This window comes from Chiloscyllium punctatum, chromosome 1 (assembly GCF_047496795.1).
Source record: "Chiloscyllium punctatum isolate Juve2018m chromosome 1, sChiPun1.3, whole genome shotgun sequence".
NCBI lineage: Eukaryota > Metazoa > Chordata > Chondrichthyes > Orectolobiformes > Hemiscylliidae > Chiloscyllium > Chiloscyllium punctatum.
In genome coordinates, this window is record NC_092739.1 from 24,803,865 (window position 1) to 24,821,540 (window position 17,676).

The window sequence follows — 17,676 nt, forward strand, 5'->3', positions numbered from 1 at the left end:
ATTTAGAAGAAACTTGTTCATTCAAGGCAAACCAAGAATATGTCATAATCATCAGGCATGTCCATGATATGATCAGCAAACAAAATTGCTAATTTTGCCCTTCTGTTTTAATTTTAACTTTTTTTAAAAAGCTTTTTATCTTCAGCACAATACAGACTCCATGATATTGTGTCGAGTATTTATCTTAATCTAAAATCAACCTAACCTCCAGATCCCTCAATTTACTGCCATCCATGTGCTTGTCCAGCAGTCGCTTAAATGTCACTAATGATTCTGACTCTACCACCACCACTGACAGTGCGTTCCATGCACCCACCATTCTCTGCATAAAGAACCTACCTCTGACATCTCCCCTATTCCTTTGTCCAATCACCTTAAAATTATGACCCCCCTCATGACAACCATTTCTGCCCTGGGGAAACATCTCTGGCTATCTACTCTATCTATGCTTCTCATTACATTGTACACCTCTATCAAGTCACCTCTCTTCCTTCTTCTCTCCAGTGTGAAAAGCCCAAGCTCATTCAACATCACTTCATTAGACAAGCCTTTCAATCCAGGCAGCATCCTGGTAAATCTCCTCTGTGCCCTCTCTAAAGTATCTAAATCCTTCCTATAATGAGGCAGCCAGAACTGGACACAATATTCTTGGTGTGATCTAACCAGGGTTTTATAGAGCTGCAGCAAAACCTCACTTCTCTTAAACTCAATCCCTCTGTTAATGAAAGGCAAAACACCATACGCCTTCTTAACAACACTATGAACTTAGGTGATAACTTTGAGGGATCTATAGACCTGGACCCCAAGATTCCATTAATCATCCACACTGCCAAGAATCCTGCCTTTAACCCTGTATTCAGAATTGAAATTCTACTTTCCAAAATGAATCACTTAGTGTTTATCTAGGTTGAATTCCAATTGCCACTTCTCAGCCCAGCTCTGCATCCAGTCAGTGTCTTGTTGTAGCCTGCAACAGCCCTTGACATTATCTGCAACAACACCGACCTTCGCGTCATCGGCAAGCTTACTAACACACCCTTCCACTTCTTCATCCAAGTAATTTATAAAAACTACAAAGAGCAGAAGCACAAGAACAGATCCCTCTGAGACACCACTGATCACCGACCTCTAGGCGGAATTCTTTCCATCCACAACCACTCGCTGTCTTCTTTTGGCCAGAATTCTGTATCCAGACAGCCAAGTTTCCTTGTATTCCATACCTCCTCTAAATTTGAGTGATCCTACCATAGGGAACCTTATCAAATGCCTTACTAAAATCCATATACACCACATCCACTGCTCGACTTTCATCATCCTCAAAGAACTCAATAAAGCTTGTGAGGCCTGACCTGTCCCTCACAAAGCCATGCTGACTATCTTTAATCAAACTTTGTTTTTCCAAATACGTCATAAATCGTATTTCTCAACCCTTTCTAAAACCTTGCTTACCACAATCATAAGACTGACAGATGCAATTCCCAGGGATTTTCCTATTCCCTTTCTTGAACAGAGGAACAACATTCACCTCCCTTTAATCATTCGGTATTACTCCTGTGGAGAGTGAGGATTCAAAGATCATTGCTTGAGGCACAGCAATCTCATTCTTCGCTTTCCGTAGTAACCTTGGAAATATCTGGTCTGGCCTTGGGAATGCTTCCCAGAATTTCCAGCACATCCACTTTCATTGTATCAATCTGTGTTCAAGCCTATTAACCTGGCCCACTGTGTTCTCATTATCACCCTTTAATGAAAACTGAAGCAAAAAGTGGTAGGCCTCCCTTACCTCTTCAGACTCCAGGCACAAGTTCCCCCCATTACCCCCGATCGGCCTTACCCTCTCTCTGATCATTCTCTTAGTCCTCTGGGTTTTCCCTAATCCTTCCTGCCAAGGTTATTTCATGCCCCACCTTTTGAATCCATTTTTGAATTCTTTCCTAGCTACCCTGTAATCCACTAAAGCTGTGCCACATCCTAGCTTCCTCAACCTTAAGTAAGCTTCCTTCTTCCTCTTGATGAAAGGCTCCTCTTCTCTTGTCATCCAAGGCTCCATCACCTTACCATTCCTTGCCTGTCTCAGTGGGAGAAAGCTATCCAACACTTGCAGCAAGTGCTCCTTAAACAGCCTCCACATTTCTGTTGTACATTTCCCGTAGAACAATTGTTCCCAATTTATACTCTACAGCTCCTGCCTAATAGCAGTATAATTTCCCTTCCCCCAGTTAAATACCTTCCCATATTATCTGTTACTATCCCTCTCCATGGCTATGGTAAAGGTGAGGCAGTTATGGTCACTGTCATCGAAAAGCTCTCCCACTGAGATATCTGACACCTGGCCAGGCTTGTCGCCAGGAATCCTTCCTAGACTCACCTGACAAAAATCGGCACCACCCAGACCATCTGCAATAAGGGAGTTCCAATTGATACTGGGGAAGTTGAAGTCACTCATAACAACAACAGTTACATGTGCACCTTTCCAAGATTTGCTGTCCAATCTGTCTTTCCACCTCTCTGCTGCTATTGGGGGGTCCACAGAAAACACCCAATAAAGTGACTGCTCCTTCCTGTTACTGAATTCCACCCATACTGACTCAGGACACTCTGGTGGCTCAGCGGTTAGTACTGCTGCCTCACAGTGCCAGGGACATGGGTTTGAGTCCAGCCTTGGGTGACTGTCTGTGTGGAGTGTGCACATTCTCCCCGTGTCTGCATGGGTTTCCTCCAGGTGCTCCAGTTTCCTCCTACAATCCAAAGATGTGCAGGTTAGGTGAATTGGCCATGCTGAATTGTCCATAGTGTTCAGGGATGTGTAGAGGAGGTGCATTAGTCAGGGGGAAATATAGATTAATAGGGTAGGATAATGGGTCTGGATGGGTAACTCTTTAGAGATTTAGTGTGGACTTGTTAGGCCTAAGGGTTTATTTCCAAACTGTAGGGATTCTATGAACAACCTCTCTAATGATGCACTCTCTAACAATGCTATTCCCCCTCCTCTTTTACCCCTCTCCCTGTTCTTTTTGAAAGATCTAAACTTAGAACATCTAGCAACCATTCCTGCCCCTGCTAAATCCATGTCTCCATTATAGCTACAACAACGTAGTTGCAAGTATCGATCCATGCTCTAAGTTCATCACTCTTATTCCTGACACTCCTTGCATTGAAACAGACACATTTTAACCCATCAGTTTGCCCTATCAATAGTGTATCCTTCATGACAGACTCTCTGCATTCTATTTCTGCCCATTAAACAACTACCCTTTCCTCTGAGCTGCAATTTTGGATCCCATCCCCCTGCCAATCCAGTTTAAACCCTCTCGAAATGCTCTAGCAAATCTCCCTCCCAGAACATTGGTTCTCCCTCCAGTTTAAGTGCAACCTGTCCTTCATGTACAGGTCCCACCTTTCTGGAAGGTACCCCAATGATCCACGTATCTGGAGCCGTCCCTCCTGCACCAGGCCTGAAGCCACGTGTTTAGTTGCATTTGCTTCCTGTTCCTCGCCTCACTCACACATAGCACTGAGATTACTACTTTGCTGGTCCTGCTTTTTAACTTCCAACCTAACTCTCTGAAATCACTTTTTAGATCCTCATCCCTTTTCCTTGCTTTGTCATTGGAGCCAATGTGCACCACGACTTCTGGCTGCTCACCCACCCCCTTCAGAATCTTGTAGACTCGATCAGAGACATCCTGGACCCTGGCACCGGGGAGGCAACATACCTTCCGAGAGTTACTGTTTGTGACCACAGAATCTCCTGTCCATTGAGTCTCCTACCACTAGCACTTTTCTATTCTCGCCCTCTTCCCTTCTGAGTCACAGAGCCAAGCTCAGTGTCAGAGACCTGGCCCTATGGCTTTCCCCTGATAAGTCACCTCCCCCAACAGGATCCAAAATGGTATACTTATTATAATTTGTAATGATTTAAGTTAAAGCTTTTGTTTAAACAGGTTAAGGATTCTAAACTATTATTGAAGGTCCTTATGAATAAAAACAGATAAAGTTTTAACTAAACATTATAGATACAAAGATTAAAACAAGCATAGGTAAGACAAAAGAAAACTTGTAGGATGATCCTGAAGGTGTCCACCAGTATATTGTTGTAGCCCATTGCTGAAGTGGAGATGTTAACTTCTGAAGCCAGATCCAGCATCTACACTGGCTTCTGTTGTTATTTTTCTGTAGAGGTAAACCAGCAGGAGGGCAGATTTTGTTCGAAAGTTCCTGGTTCTTTCCAAGTCCAGCACTTTCACAGAGCCAGATTTTCCTTCAACAATAAAATGGATTTCTGCATATCAGCCGTGACTCTCAAGACCTGCTGCTTAGAAGTCTAACCACTGGCTATTAATAGTCAGGTTATTTTGGTTATTTAGTTAAAAGCTCAAAATAGTTATAGGTTAACTTTGCTGAATCAAAAGGTACAACAAAGCAAAGAAGTCAGTTACATTGAGCTTCTTTGAAGTTCTTCCTTCTGTCTGCCATCTCTCTCCCAAGCTTGAATTCTCACACCTCCCTCATGTATTTCAAGAGTCTCAGCATATCTCTGTAATCCAATTAGAGCATGCGGCTGTACAGTCAATTTACATGTAGCATTGGATCTTAGCCTCTTCAAGTCTGGTTCAAAGCAGATTAGATTCTTGTTGCAAATCATCACAATGTGCAACTCACAATTACAGGGACCTGTTGACCCAAATAGTACAGATATATTAAAAAAAGGAAGAGATGCAAGCATTTGAGGAACAAGGGAAGGATGTTTGAACTCTAACTGGAATTACCTCCAGTGGTCTTTGTACTCAGCTGGTTAAGTGACTTCCCCTTGTGCAAATTTACAGAGCTAAAATGTGCACACAGAATACGACACAAATTTCCCACTCATCATAGCCTGGAGTTCTGTTCACAGATAAGAATCTTCCCTTAAATTTGATTAAACAATTCCTCCCTATTCCTTTTCAAGTAGTCAACAATTCTCAGGGAACCCATTTGTTTCCACACTCAACTGCTTTAACTGGGTTAAAGAGGTGGATGGTTAAGTGGCTTAACAATTCAAAAAACATTCATGATGTGGAAGTGCCAGTGTTGGACTGGCTCCTTCATCTGACGAAGGAGCAGTATTCCAAAAGCTTTGGATTTGAAATAAGCCTGTAGTACTATAACTGTGTGACATCTGATATAAATATTCAAGGAGTGTAGTATCAGATTTGTAAAATTGAATGATAAATTTTTTATTGTGTATTAATGTCCAGAATGTATTTGTACATTCCAAATATTGCAAAGAGATGTAAAACTACTTTGTGCGTATTAAAATACTGAATAAAATCTACGAGTATTCATGCAAATGTATTCATGGTCACAACAGCTTGCATCCAAAATGTACATCTGTGTAACAAAACTATGACAACAACAACCTGTATTCATATAGTAGCTTCATTTCTAGAACGTCCCAAGATATTTACATGCCAAGAAAGGAAGAATCAGATGGGACAACTAAAAGCTCCAAAGATGAAGATGAGAATTTTAAACTGGAGGCATCTCATGCTGAAAACATAGTGCAGGTCAGGTTGATGTGGATAAGCAATCTCCAGCACAGTAGAGCAGCACTGAAGCCAGAACCACAGAGATTTTGACAAATTTGGAATTTGTGGATAGTGGATGAGGGTGACAAGCAAGGTGAATATTTGAGTAACAAAGGTGGGACTCGATGCAGGCATATCTGAAGGTTTCAGTAACAGGGAAGCTGACATAAGACTGAAGATAGGCATCAATGCAAAGGTGGAAAACTTGGACCAAAAAAAATGTACCAGACCATTCCATGTTAAGATTAATTTTGTGTAACTAGTCTGAAAAGAAGAACAATTATCCATGTATACCTTTCACATCCCACGGCGTCCCAAAGTATTTTACAGTTCCAGAATTACAAAGGTTCTTATGAGCAAATGCAACAGCCCACAAGTAAATAAAAAAAAGCTTTTACTTTTCACTGAACAAGCAAGTGTTTAGTGTATTGTTGAATACCAATCAACTCTGATGATCCAGCAGTCCCTCTGTATTGCACTTTATCAAAGATGTTCAGATCCTAAGTAAAATCTTCCAATTTTCTAACTCAAATAAAAGCAGTTTTAAAAATAATGAAGCTCTGCAAGGAGTGGAAGGACAGAATAACAAAAGGAGCAAAACAGACACTCAAGCTAAATTCAAGGAAAATAAACTTGATAAACATTACTTAAAAACCATGGTGTGTTGGACTGGGGTGGACAAAGTTAAAAATCAGAAGCACTAGCTTTTGGAGCGCTGCTCCTTCATCAGGTAACTAGTGGGGCTGAATCATGAGACCTAGAACTTATAGCAAAAGATCAGTGTCATGCAATTAAGACAATATGTTGAACAAACCTAGATTGCTGATCGTGGGATCCAAACTAAGTTTCTTCAAATATATTGTTTTAATTGCATGACACTGATCTGTTGCTATAAATTCTGGGTCTTATGATCCTGCCCCACTAGTTACCTGATGAAGGAGCAGCACTCTGAAAGCTAGAACTTCCAAATAAACCTGTTGGACTACAACCTGGTGTTGTGTGATTTTTAACTTAAAAACCAGGTATTCTTAAGTCTGCTTTTTGAACCCTTACTCAAATACCCGGATTAATATAACTTTGAGGAGAAGAACCAAATACTTACTGTGGTCAAAACTGACTTACCACTGGGAATCAGAAATTAATTAGCTTTCTTCACTGAAAGTAAAAGTTCACAGCAGCTTTTTCTATAAAATCTGGATGATGATCAGCAGTCAACCTGAAGCATCAAATCCACTCTCCAAGCTGCTGGCTGTTTTAAAAATCAAAGTATTGAGCTGAAGAATAGGCATGTGACATTCACAAGGATTTCATCAATGGTAATTTGGAACTCAGGATTTGTTTTCTCTATATAGATCTCAAACTGAACTGTTATGTCTTTATCTTAGTGATGCATCCTATCGCAGGCAGAGCTGCTGGTTTCATTTATATGAAAGAACAGATTGTATCTTTGATGAAGTGATTAAATCAGCTCATTTCCTGAATTAAAGCTTCATTAAAACTTCAATGAATGAAATTGATGTGGAGTAAATTTTCATCTTCAGCATTCCAGTCATAGAGATTCAGACATGGTTGTAGATCATGTAGAAGCATTGAATATTTCCTCCAAGATTCTCCATCCAGTAAAACCAATCACTGATTCCATCAAATTTCATTTTCATGGTTGGAATTTTCCTTTGAGGATTGAATTCCAAAGTTACTTCCATTATTCAACAGATTTTCTTTTGTGTCTGCATTTAATTTTCATCCATTACTATGTTTAAAGTGATAAAGTGATAATGCATAGCAGGATGTAACAATTGGAGGCAGCGCCCTGAGATTTCACAGGGCTAAGGGAAAGAGATCTACAGGGCGTAGTGGGGAGGAAGCAAAATTGGTGGGTCAGGATTCTGACTGTCAAAGGAGAAACTGTTTTCACCCTCGTCTTATACTAAATTTGCCAGTAGTGAGATAGGATATAAGAATAGTCCAATTTATTAGGACTGACAAATGATAATCGGCTATGATAGATCTGGGGAATGGCCTTGTTTAAAATATTTCTAGGGAATGGCATTGGGTTAAGACTGTACATGGGAATGGTATTGGATGATGATAGTACCTGAGAATGGTCTTTGGATAAGATAGAACAGGAGAATAGTCTTGAGTTCCAATAGTACTGGGCATGATCTACGGCTAAGGTAGGATGAATGAAGGGCTTATGCCCGAAATAACCACTCTCCTGCTCCTCGGAAGCTTCCTGACCTGCTGTGCTTTTCCAGCACAACATTTTTTGACTCTGCTCTCCAGCATCTGGGCCGAAGGGCCTGTTTTCACACTGTAAATAATCTAATCTAATCTAATCTAATCTAATCTGCAGTCCACACTTTCTCTAAGATAGGACTGAGGGAATTAACTGGGGCTTTGAAGGTACAGGGAAATAATCTTGTTTTCTAATACCAGTTCTGAAGAGTTCTGAGAAAGAGTTACTTGACCTGAAACATTAACTCTGCTTTCTCTCCACAGACGCTGCCAGATCTGCTGAAGTTTTACAATAATTTCTGTTTGTGGTTCTGATTTCTGGCATCCGCAGTTTTTAGATTTTTTTGAGAGGAAAGAACTCAGGTCAGAAACAACTGAGCAAAGCTTAATTACAAAGGAATGAGGGTAGTGTTGGCTGAAGTGAACTAGGAAAGTTGTTTAGCAGCAAAGATGGTGGAGGTTCAATTGCAGATCTGTAAGAAAGTAGTTCATCACTCATAGTAAAGATAAGCTCAGGGTGGTGATGGCACTGTGGTATTATCACTGGACTGTTAATCCAAAAGGTGAAAAATGTGCTGCTGGAAAAGCGCAGCAGGTCAGGCAGCATCCAAAGAGCAGGAGAAATGACGTTTCGGGTTTAATCCAAAGGGCCAAGTATTGTTCTGGGGACCTGGGTTTGAATTCCCCCCCCCATAGCAGATGGTGGAATTTGGATTCAATAAAGATCTGGAATTAAGTCTAATGATGGCCATGAGACCATTGTTGATTATCAGGAAAAAAAACACCTAATTGGTTAAGGGAGGGAAACTGCCATTCTTACCTGGGCTGGTACACATGTGACTCCAGGCCCAATATGGTTGACTCTTAACTGCTCTCTAGGTATTTAGGGATGGATAATAAATGTTGGCCCAGCCAGTGATGCCACATGAGAAAAATTCCAGTGAGGAAGAAAGATTCAGGAAGGAGATATGTCAATTATTATAAACCAAAGAAGCATCAAATTGAAAGTGGTATAATTGGCGAGGTTTGAAAACCTGAAAAAAAACAACCAAAAAACAAAGGAAAAAAAATAAACTTTTAGGCTAAACTTGCAGGAAATATCAAAACAGACCGCAAGGGTTTCTTTAGATATATAAAAAGAAAGAGAGAAAAGTGAACTTGGGCCTTTGAGACTGGGAAAATAATCATGGGGAACCAGGAAATGGCAGAGGAGTTGAATAAATGCTTTACATTACGCTTTAAAGTAGAAGATACAAATAGTATTCCCAAATTACTAAATAATCTTGAAACGGTTAAAGGTGTATAACTCCCCAGGACCTGATCAGGTGTACCTGAGAACACTGTGGGAAGCGAGAGAAGTGATTGCTGGTCCTCTTGCTGAAATATTTGTATCATCGATAGTCACAGGTGAGGTGCCGGAAGACTGGAGGTTGGCAAACGTGGTGCCACTGTTTAAGAAGGGCAGTAAAGACAAACTAGGGAACTATAGACTGGTGAGCCTGACCTCAGTGGTGGGCACGTTGTTGGAGGGAATCCTGAGGGACAGGATATACATGTATTTGGAAAGGCAAGGACTGATTTGGGATAGTCAACATGGCTTTGTGCGTGGGAAATCATGTCTCACAAACTTGATTGAGTTTTTTGAAAAAGTAACAAAGAAGATTGATGAGGGCAGAGCAGTAGATGTGATCTATATGGATTTCAGTAAGGTGTTTGACAAGGTTCCCCATGGGGAACCCCATGCAAGCTTGGATCTCATGGAATACAGGGAGAACTAGCCATTTGGATACAGAACTGGCTCAAAGGTAGAAGACAGAGGGTGGTGGTGGAGGGTTGTTTTTCAGACTGGAGGCCTGTGACCAGTGGAGTGCCACAGGGATCGGTGCTGGATCCTCTACTTTTTGTCATTTACATAAATGATTTGGATGAGAGCACAAGAGGTACAGTTAGTAAGTTTGCAGATGACACCAAAATTGGAGGTGTAGTGGACAGCGAAGAGGGTTACCTCAGATTATAACAGGATCTGGACCAGATGGGCCAATGGGCTGAGGAATGGCAGATAGAGTTTAATTCAGATAAATGCGAGGTGCTGCATTTTGGGAAAGCTAATCTTAGCAGGACTTATACACTTAATGGTAAGGTCCTAGGGAGTGTTGCTGAACAAAGAGACCTTGGAGTCCAGGTTTACAGCTCCATGAAAGTGGAGTCGCAGGTAGATAGGATAGTGAAGAAAGCATTTGGTATGCTTTCCTTTATTGGTCAGAGTATTGAGTACAGGATTTGGGAGGTTATGTTGTGGCTGTACAGGACATTGGTTAGGCCACTGTTGGAACATTGCATGCAATTCTGGTCTCCTTCCTAATGAAAAGATGTTGTGAAACTTGAAAGGGTTCAGAAAAGATTTACAAGGATGTTGCCAGGGTTGGAGGATTTGAGCTATAGGGAGACGCTGAACAGGCTGGGGTTGTTTTCCCTGAAGCGTCAGAGGCTGAGGGGTGACCTTATAGAGGTTTACAAAATCATGAGGGGCATGGATAGGATAAATAGACAGTCTTTTCCCTGTGGTCGGGGAGTCCAGAATTTGAGGGCATAGGTTTAAGTTGAGAGGCGAAAGATATAATAGAGACCTAAGGGACAACCTTTTCACACAGAGGGTGGTACGTGTATTGAATGAGCTGCCAGAGGAAGTGGTGGAGGCTGGTACAAATGCAACATTTAAGAGGCATTTGGATGGGTATATGAATAAGAAGGGTTTGGAGGGAAATGGGCCAGGTGCTGGCAGGTGGGACTAGATTGGGTTGGGATATCTGGTTGACATGGACAGGTTGGACCAAAGGGTCTGTTTCCATGTTGTACATCTCTATGATTCTATAATCAAGAAGCAAAAATGAGGAAAAGAAATAAATACGATCACTGTCTCTAGAGAAAAAGTGCTAGGGAAGATAATGTAGCAGATAAGTCTCCTGAACCTGATGGGATACATCCTAGGATATTAAGGAAAATATCTACAGAGATAGTAGAGGTACTGTTAGTAACCTTCCAAGAATCTTTAGATCTTGGAAAAATTCCAGAGGACTGAAAAATTGCCAAAGAAACACTTTTATTTAAAAAATGAAGGAGACAAAAAAGTAACAATAGACCAGTTATTTTAATGTCTCTTATTGGGAAAATGTTGGAGTCTGTTATGAAGAATGTAATAGCAGAGCATCTAGAAATGCTTAATATGTTTAGGCAAAGTCAGCATTGCAACGTGAAAGGAAAATCATGCCTGACAAATTTACTGGAATTCTTCAAAGAGGCAGCAAGCAAGACAGACAAAAGGGAAGCAGTGCATGTGATATCTTTGAATTTTCAGAAGGTGTTTGATAAGGTACCACTTTTTATTAATTAAGGTTACTTAATCAATAAAAGCCCATGGTGTTGCAGGTAATATATTAGCATGGAGAGGAATGAGTAAGTAATGGATGCTTGAGATTTGGGATTGGGGGGCATTTTCAGAATGGGAAATGCCATGGGGATCAGTGCTGGAGCCATATTGATTTAAAACATAGATTGATGACTTGAATGAAGAAAGTGAATGTACTATAGCCAAGTTTACACATACACAAAAATACGTGGAAAGGCAACTGGTGAGGATGTCACAAAAAGTGACATAGACAGGTTAATCGAGTGAGGAAAAACTTGGCAAATGCAATATGATGTGGAGAAATGTGAGGTTATGCAGTTTGGCTGGAAAAATAGAGGAGTTGAATATTATTTAAATGAAGAAAGACTGAAGAAAGATACAGTGGGATGTTAGAGTTATTGTTCACGAATCACAAAATCTAGTATACAAATTCAGTGGGTAATAGGGAAGGAAAATGGAATTTGACCTTTAGCTCAAAGTGAATGGAATATAAAAGCATGGAGGTTTTGTTAAAGCTATAGAGGACACTAGTCAGATCACAACTGGAATATTGTGAACAGTTTGGCTCACTTTTCTAAGGCAAGATATACTGGCATTGGAGAGAGTCCAGAGAAGGTTCACTGGGCTGATATTAGATATGAAGGGACTATCTTGTGATGAGAGATTGAACAGTTTGGGCCTTTACTCATTGGAATTTAAAAGAATGAGTCGTGACCTTATTGAAATACATAAGATTCTTAGAGGATCTGATAAATTAGATGTGGAAATGTTATTTCCCCTTTTGGGAGAGTCTAGGACCAGATTGCATAATAAGAAATAGCCTTTTTAAGGACAAGGTGAGGAGAATTTCTTCTCTTAGTGTAGTGAATCAGTGGAATTCTTTCTCACAGAGGAATGTCGAGGTTAGGTTATATTCAAGGCTGAGATGGATAGATTTTTAAACAGTAAGGCAATCAGCAGTTATCACAAAAAAAGCAAAAACGTAGAATGGATGATTATCAGATCCGTTATATTCTCATTGAATGGTAGGCTGAATGGCCTCCTTCTGCTCCTTATAACTATGGTCTTATGGAATGGTCTTGGGCTACGATAGTATCAGGGAATGGTCTTGGGCTTTGGTAGTAGATGGGAATGGTCTTGGGCTAAGATAGTACCGGGGAATGGTCCTTGGCTAACATAGCTTTGGGGAATGGTCTTGGGTTAAAATAGTACCAGGTTCTGACTGTAGTGATGCTTTAATAGGGTCATAGAATACAAGAGCAAGGAGGTGATGTTGAACTTGTATAAGACATTTGTTAGACTTTAGCTATGTACTGTTCTGGGCAGCACATTATAGGAAGGATGTGAATGTATTGGAGAGAGTACAGAAGTAGTTTACAAGAATGGTTTGAGGAATGAAGAACTTCAGTTATTAGGATAGATTGAAGAAGTTGTGACTGATCTCCTTGGAGAAAAGAAGGCTAAGACAAGATTTTAAAATTATGAGAGAACTGGATAGAATAGATTGGGAGAAATTGTTCCTGTTTGTAAAAGGAACAAGGATGAAAGGGCATTCTGCAAAAGATTCAAGGGAAAAGTGAGGATAAACTTTTTCACAGACTGAGCTGTTAGGGTCTGAAATGCACTGCCTGAAAGTGTGGTGCTGGCAGGTTCAATCGAGGTGTTCAAGAGGGCAGCAGTGGATCAATATTTGAATAAATATTGCAAGCGTATGGGGACAAAACAGGAGTATGGCAGTAGGTAATGAAGTGCTGGTGCAGGCATGATGGACCAAATGGCCCCTTTCTGCACAGTAAGGCTTCTATGATTCTTCTGTAAAGTAATCTTTTAAAACCTTACTATTGTCTTCTATCTCCACCCATAGTTTGCCACTTCAGTCCCTAATGGGCCCTACTCTTTCCCTGGTTATCCTCTTGCCCCTAATATACATATGAAATGCGGTTGGAGTTTGTTTGATTTTACCCCCCAATGTTCATTCCTGTCCCCTCTTCACTTTCCTAATTTCTTTTGTAAGTAAACCCCTGCACTTTCTGTACCACTTGAGGACTCATGTGTTCTGACCCCTTTATGCTTCCCTTTATGGCCCTGATCCAAGCCCAAACATTCCTCAGTACTCAAGAGTTCTCTTGAAGTTTTGGTCCCACTCTCTTCACTTTTCCAGGAAAATTTTCATGCTATACTTTCACTACTCTCTTCACAAAAGGCTCCCACTGCTCTGATGTAGATTTTCCTACACAGTGCAGCGCACTAGCACTAATATGAGCCTGGCATTTCTGGCTGAGAGTGCAAGGTGCATAAAGAAAAGGCAAGATCAATGTAAGGCAGAAATGCTGTGAACATCGAGGTAGGCTCAGACTGAATGAGCACAGTTAGAGTGAGTGAAGAGCCTGATACAGTCTGCAAGCTGGGAACATGTCTCTGATCAGTGTTCTTGCAGCAATTTTATAATGATAGTTTGCACCCAAGTGCAGCACTGAAGTAAGTGAACCAAAGAACTTCCATGAGGGCTGTTGGGGGTTGTACATGTCATGATCATGGGGTGCACATGCTGGTGCCTATGGACCTTACCCTGGGGTGTTTGTGTGTGTTCTTCAACGTGGAGGTTATTCAGAGCAACTGGTAAGCTGAATGGCCAGGAAAACAAGCTGCCTTTCTTGTAGAGTGTTCCCAATGTCAAGGGGGATTTGGCAAGTTAGGTAAGGTAGAAGTCTGAACATTAATGAGGCAAGTTGTACCACTAACAATAACCTGTTTAATGATCAACCATGCCTGTCATTGGTTATTTGTTCTGCCTAGCCACAATCCCGCTACACTGCTTGTGAAAAGCATAGAAGATGGAGTGAGATGATCTTGACATCAAGATGGGCCTCGGCTGACTTCTGTCTGATTCTGCCACGTGCCTCGTCAGAGACCACTATGCTCAGATGCCTATAAGATTCCAGCCTGTGGGTAATCTGATTTTAAATGACTGAAAATGTTTTTCAAAAAGTACAATTTTCCAATTAGATTTGGGTACAGAAGTGTGTTTAGTACATATAAAGGAAAATCATGCAAAACATTTTAAAGCATATCGATTAAAGACTTGCATGCCCAGAATATTGGCCTGGGTCTCTAAATTACTTACTGCGGTGATATTACTGCTACATCACCATCCCCCAAGTATGTCAGCCCAAACTTTGACTCCCAATTCCACTTAATGCTTGGGAACTCTGATATTCACCAGTTAATCTTGTTCAAAGACCTTGACTCCCTTCACTGTACTGGAAGATTATGCTGGCACATTTCCAGCTGCCTTGTGACTTTCACTTTCTGACTTTCATTTTGGACTGATCAGGAATTGTTAGAAGCTAAAGGAAATGTTGAAACTATTCAACTGCTTGTTGACACTTTCTAAAAAGTAAAATTATGAATGCACTGTATAGAAAGTCAGATTGAAATGAAAAACCAAGTCCAAAAGGTCACGCAGATAATTCTGTTAGCAATTAGCATTGGGAAATTGTAAAACTGGTTAATCATCTTAAAACAAACATACATATGGTGTAGGAAATCATAGATTAAGCCAGCCTACATACAAATCACAAATAGTGGCTGATATTTGCGGAGGGAACCAATTCTCTTTCCTTTGACTCGGTTTAAGGGTCTAATTGATTCAAATTGCTAGGGAATCGTTAGCAGGTCAGAAATCTGTGACAATACATTCCTATCATCAGTGAAGAACCTTCGGATGCCAAACATCTGCAGATTTTGTGAACCGAAGCAAATACTGTTAATAAGACTGCCAGTACAACATACTCAAGCGCAATGAGAAATCTTTAACTGAAGTTTTTCAGACAAAAAAATCATTTGTAGGACAAATAATTGTAACAGATTTGAATTTGATGTCAGACAAAAAGTTGACATCAGTTCAAGTGGAACATTTCAATTCCATATCATCCCAAACAGAATTACCGGTACCTTTGCCAGAGATAATGTTAGTTGAGCCGCAACATTTCATTACCGTGGCTGAGGATGAAAGAATGTCAGCTGCACCAACAACCATGAAGACGGCAATCTCATCAACAAGTGAGGTAGAGAGTTTATATACTCAATAAGATCCATCAGCAGACTGAGAATAAATATTCTTCACACAAAATGAAAGATAAGCTGCACGTGACTCATTGCAAGTTAGACCAACGTCCACTAGGCTGACAAAATGGGATTGCATGTGCAAGGGAGTGTCAGTCATGTTGGCTGTGTGCTGTGAGAAGCATGGCTTTGCAGCTGCTATGTCATTACTTTGCCAGTAGGGGGTGAGGGTTGACACTGGATTATCAATGTTTGTTCAGGTGGCTCAGGCACAAGTGATGCTGATCTTTGGACTGAGTGATGAGTTGTTGTGGGTGCAGCATATGTAAGATGCAACAGAAATCAGATGTGAAAGACACGGTGGGTGTGTGTAGGCACTTAATGCAGTGAGTTTGATTACGTAAGGCATAAAAACCCCAATTGGCTTCTAAGAAACTCAATGCAACTCAGACTTAGGCAAAAAAAGGTAAGATTCAGCTTCCTATTTCCATTCGTGATTAGACAAAAATAGGTTTTTACAAGCATAGGCCGGGAGCCTTCCCAGATAAATTCAGTAAACGTTGAAGATAGGAGAGGACTGGAACACATGCTCCCTTTCTAGAGTTTTATGGTTGCAAGACCCACTCAGTTTTTAAAAAATTTAACCTATTTTTGTTGTCAACCTCTGTCACAGATGTCTGACACATCTCTGGAGCAAGTAAAATTTGACCCCAGGCCTCCCAAGGCAAGGGCAGGAACTCTATCACTATGTCACCAAAGAGCCCAAGTACATGTTCAATTAAAGTGGAAATTACTTATTGTGACCAGATGAGGAGGAGTGAATTGGCTCCACTCTTTTTAACCTCCTCAATTGGCTGCAACAATTATTTTTCATTACATGGATATTTAATATCAATTAGCTTAGATTACCTACAGTGTGGAAACAGGCCCTTCAGCCCAACAAGTCCACACCAACCCACTGAAGCGCAACCCACCCATACCCATACCCCTACACCTAACACTATGGGCAATTTAGCGTGGCCAATTCACCTGACCTGCACAGTTTTGGACTGTGGGAGGAAACCGGAGCGCCCGGAGGAAACCCATGCAGACACGGGGAGAATGTGCAAACTCCACACAGTCAGTCACCTGAGGGGGGAATTGAACCCAGGTCCCGAGCACTGTGAAGCAGCAGTGCTAACCACTGTGCCACCGTGCCACCAATTTCACACCCGTTAAAACAAAATTCACTAGCTCAAAATTAACAAGCCAAATATGAGGTTTCTATAATGAAGGAAAGAGGAATATTATTACTTACTAACCCTGAGAAAAATAATAAAATGGAACATTAAACACATATGCACAAACACAGATAGAAAGTTTAGAAGGGGATGTAACAAAAAGGATATGCAGGTTAAGTGTCCTTAGAATTGTGAAAGTGTTCAGCTTTAACCTGAGTCTATGGTTGTTTAATTGATGTCTTGTATCCACAACAGAAATGAAATTTGTAAATATCTTTGAGTTCTCAGTGAATGGATGTTTCTCTAATTTACTTTGTCACCACCAGGCACTGTCTTTCATAAGGCTGACAGGAAACAGAGTGGGAGAGAAAGAGAGAGAGTTTTTCAGGTCTCCTGTTAAAAATCCATTTCTACTCTCTCTCTCTGTGATATGAATTTTGCCTGATGAGGCAATACGTGGTTATCTTCTGTACATAATAAACTGGAATTCCTGTTGCAAAGCCTAATGCAATTTCTCGGCATATAGAACATAGAAGAATACAGCGCAGTACAGGCCCTTTGGCCCTCAATGTTGTGCCGAACCAAGCCCACCTAACCTACACTAGCCCACTATCCTCCATATGCCTATCCGATGCCCGTTTAAATGCCCATAAGTGTGTATACTTCTTGCATTGAAGTATACACACTTCAAGCCACTTTCCTGTTTACAGGCACCCTCCTTTAAGATTGATGCCATGTTCCTAACCTCCCTACACTCCAGGTCCTCCACCCTAAAGCTACAGTCTAGGTTCCCATGCCCCTGCAGAGTTAGTTTAAACGCCCCCTCCCCACCAAGAGCACTAGCAAACCTCCCCCAAGGATACTAGTGCCCCTCAGGTTCAGGTGTAGACCATCCTGTTTATAGAGGTCCCACCTTCCCCAGAAAGAACCCCAGTTGTCCAGAAAGCGGAATCCCTCCCTCCCGCACCATCCCTGTAGCCACACATTTAACTGTTGTCTCTCCCTATTTCTCGACTCTCTATCACGTGGCACAGGTAACAAACCAGAGACAACAACTCTGTTTGTTCTAACTCTGAGCTTCCAACCTAGCTCCCTGAAAGCCTGTCTAACATCCTCAGCCCTCCTCCTACCTATGTCGTTGGTGCCAAAGTGGACCACGACTTCGGGCTGCTCCCCCTCCCCC

General features: G+C 41.2%; 1 protein-coding gene across 3 annotated transcripts in view; it reads right to left on the reverse strand.

Moving 5' to 3' along the window:
• slc2a9l2 (solute carrier family 2 member 9, like 2) overlaps window positions 1–15,306 on the reverse strand; it is a 390,239-nt gene extending 374,933 nt beyond the window's left edge. Inside the window, exon 1 of one of the 3 annotated variants that reach the window (XM_072579596.1) lies at window positions 15,206–15,306. Coding sequence is in view for 1 of the 3 variants with exons in the window: in XM_072579412.1 (XP_072435513.1) it covers window positions 15,163–15,247 (85 nt within the window). In the remaining 2 variants the exon portion in view is untranslated. Of the gene's footprint in view, window positions 1–6,689; window positions 6,805–15,162 lie in introns of those variants that run through there. The other 2 variants (XM_072579412.1, XM_072579774.1) reach the window with 2 other exon arrangements.
• Window positions 15,307–17,676: the final 2,370 nt, after the last annotated feature.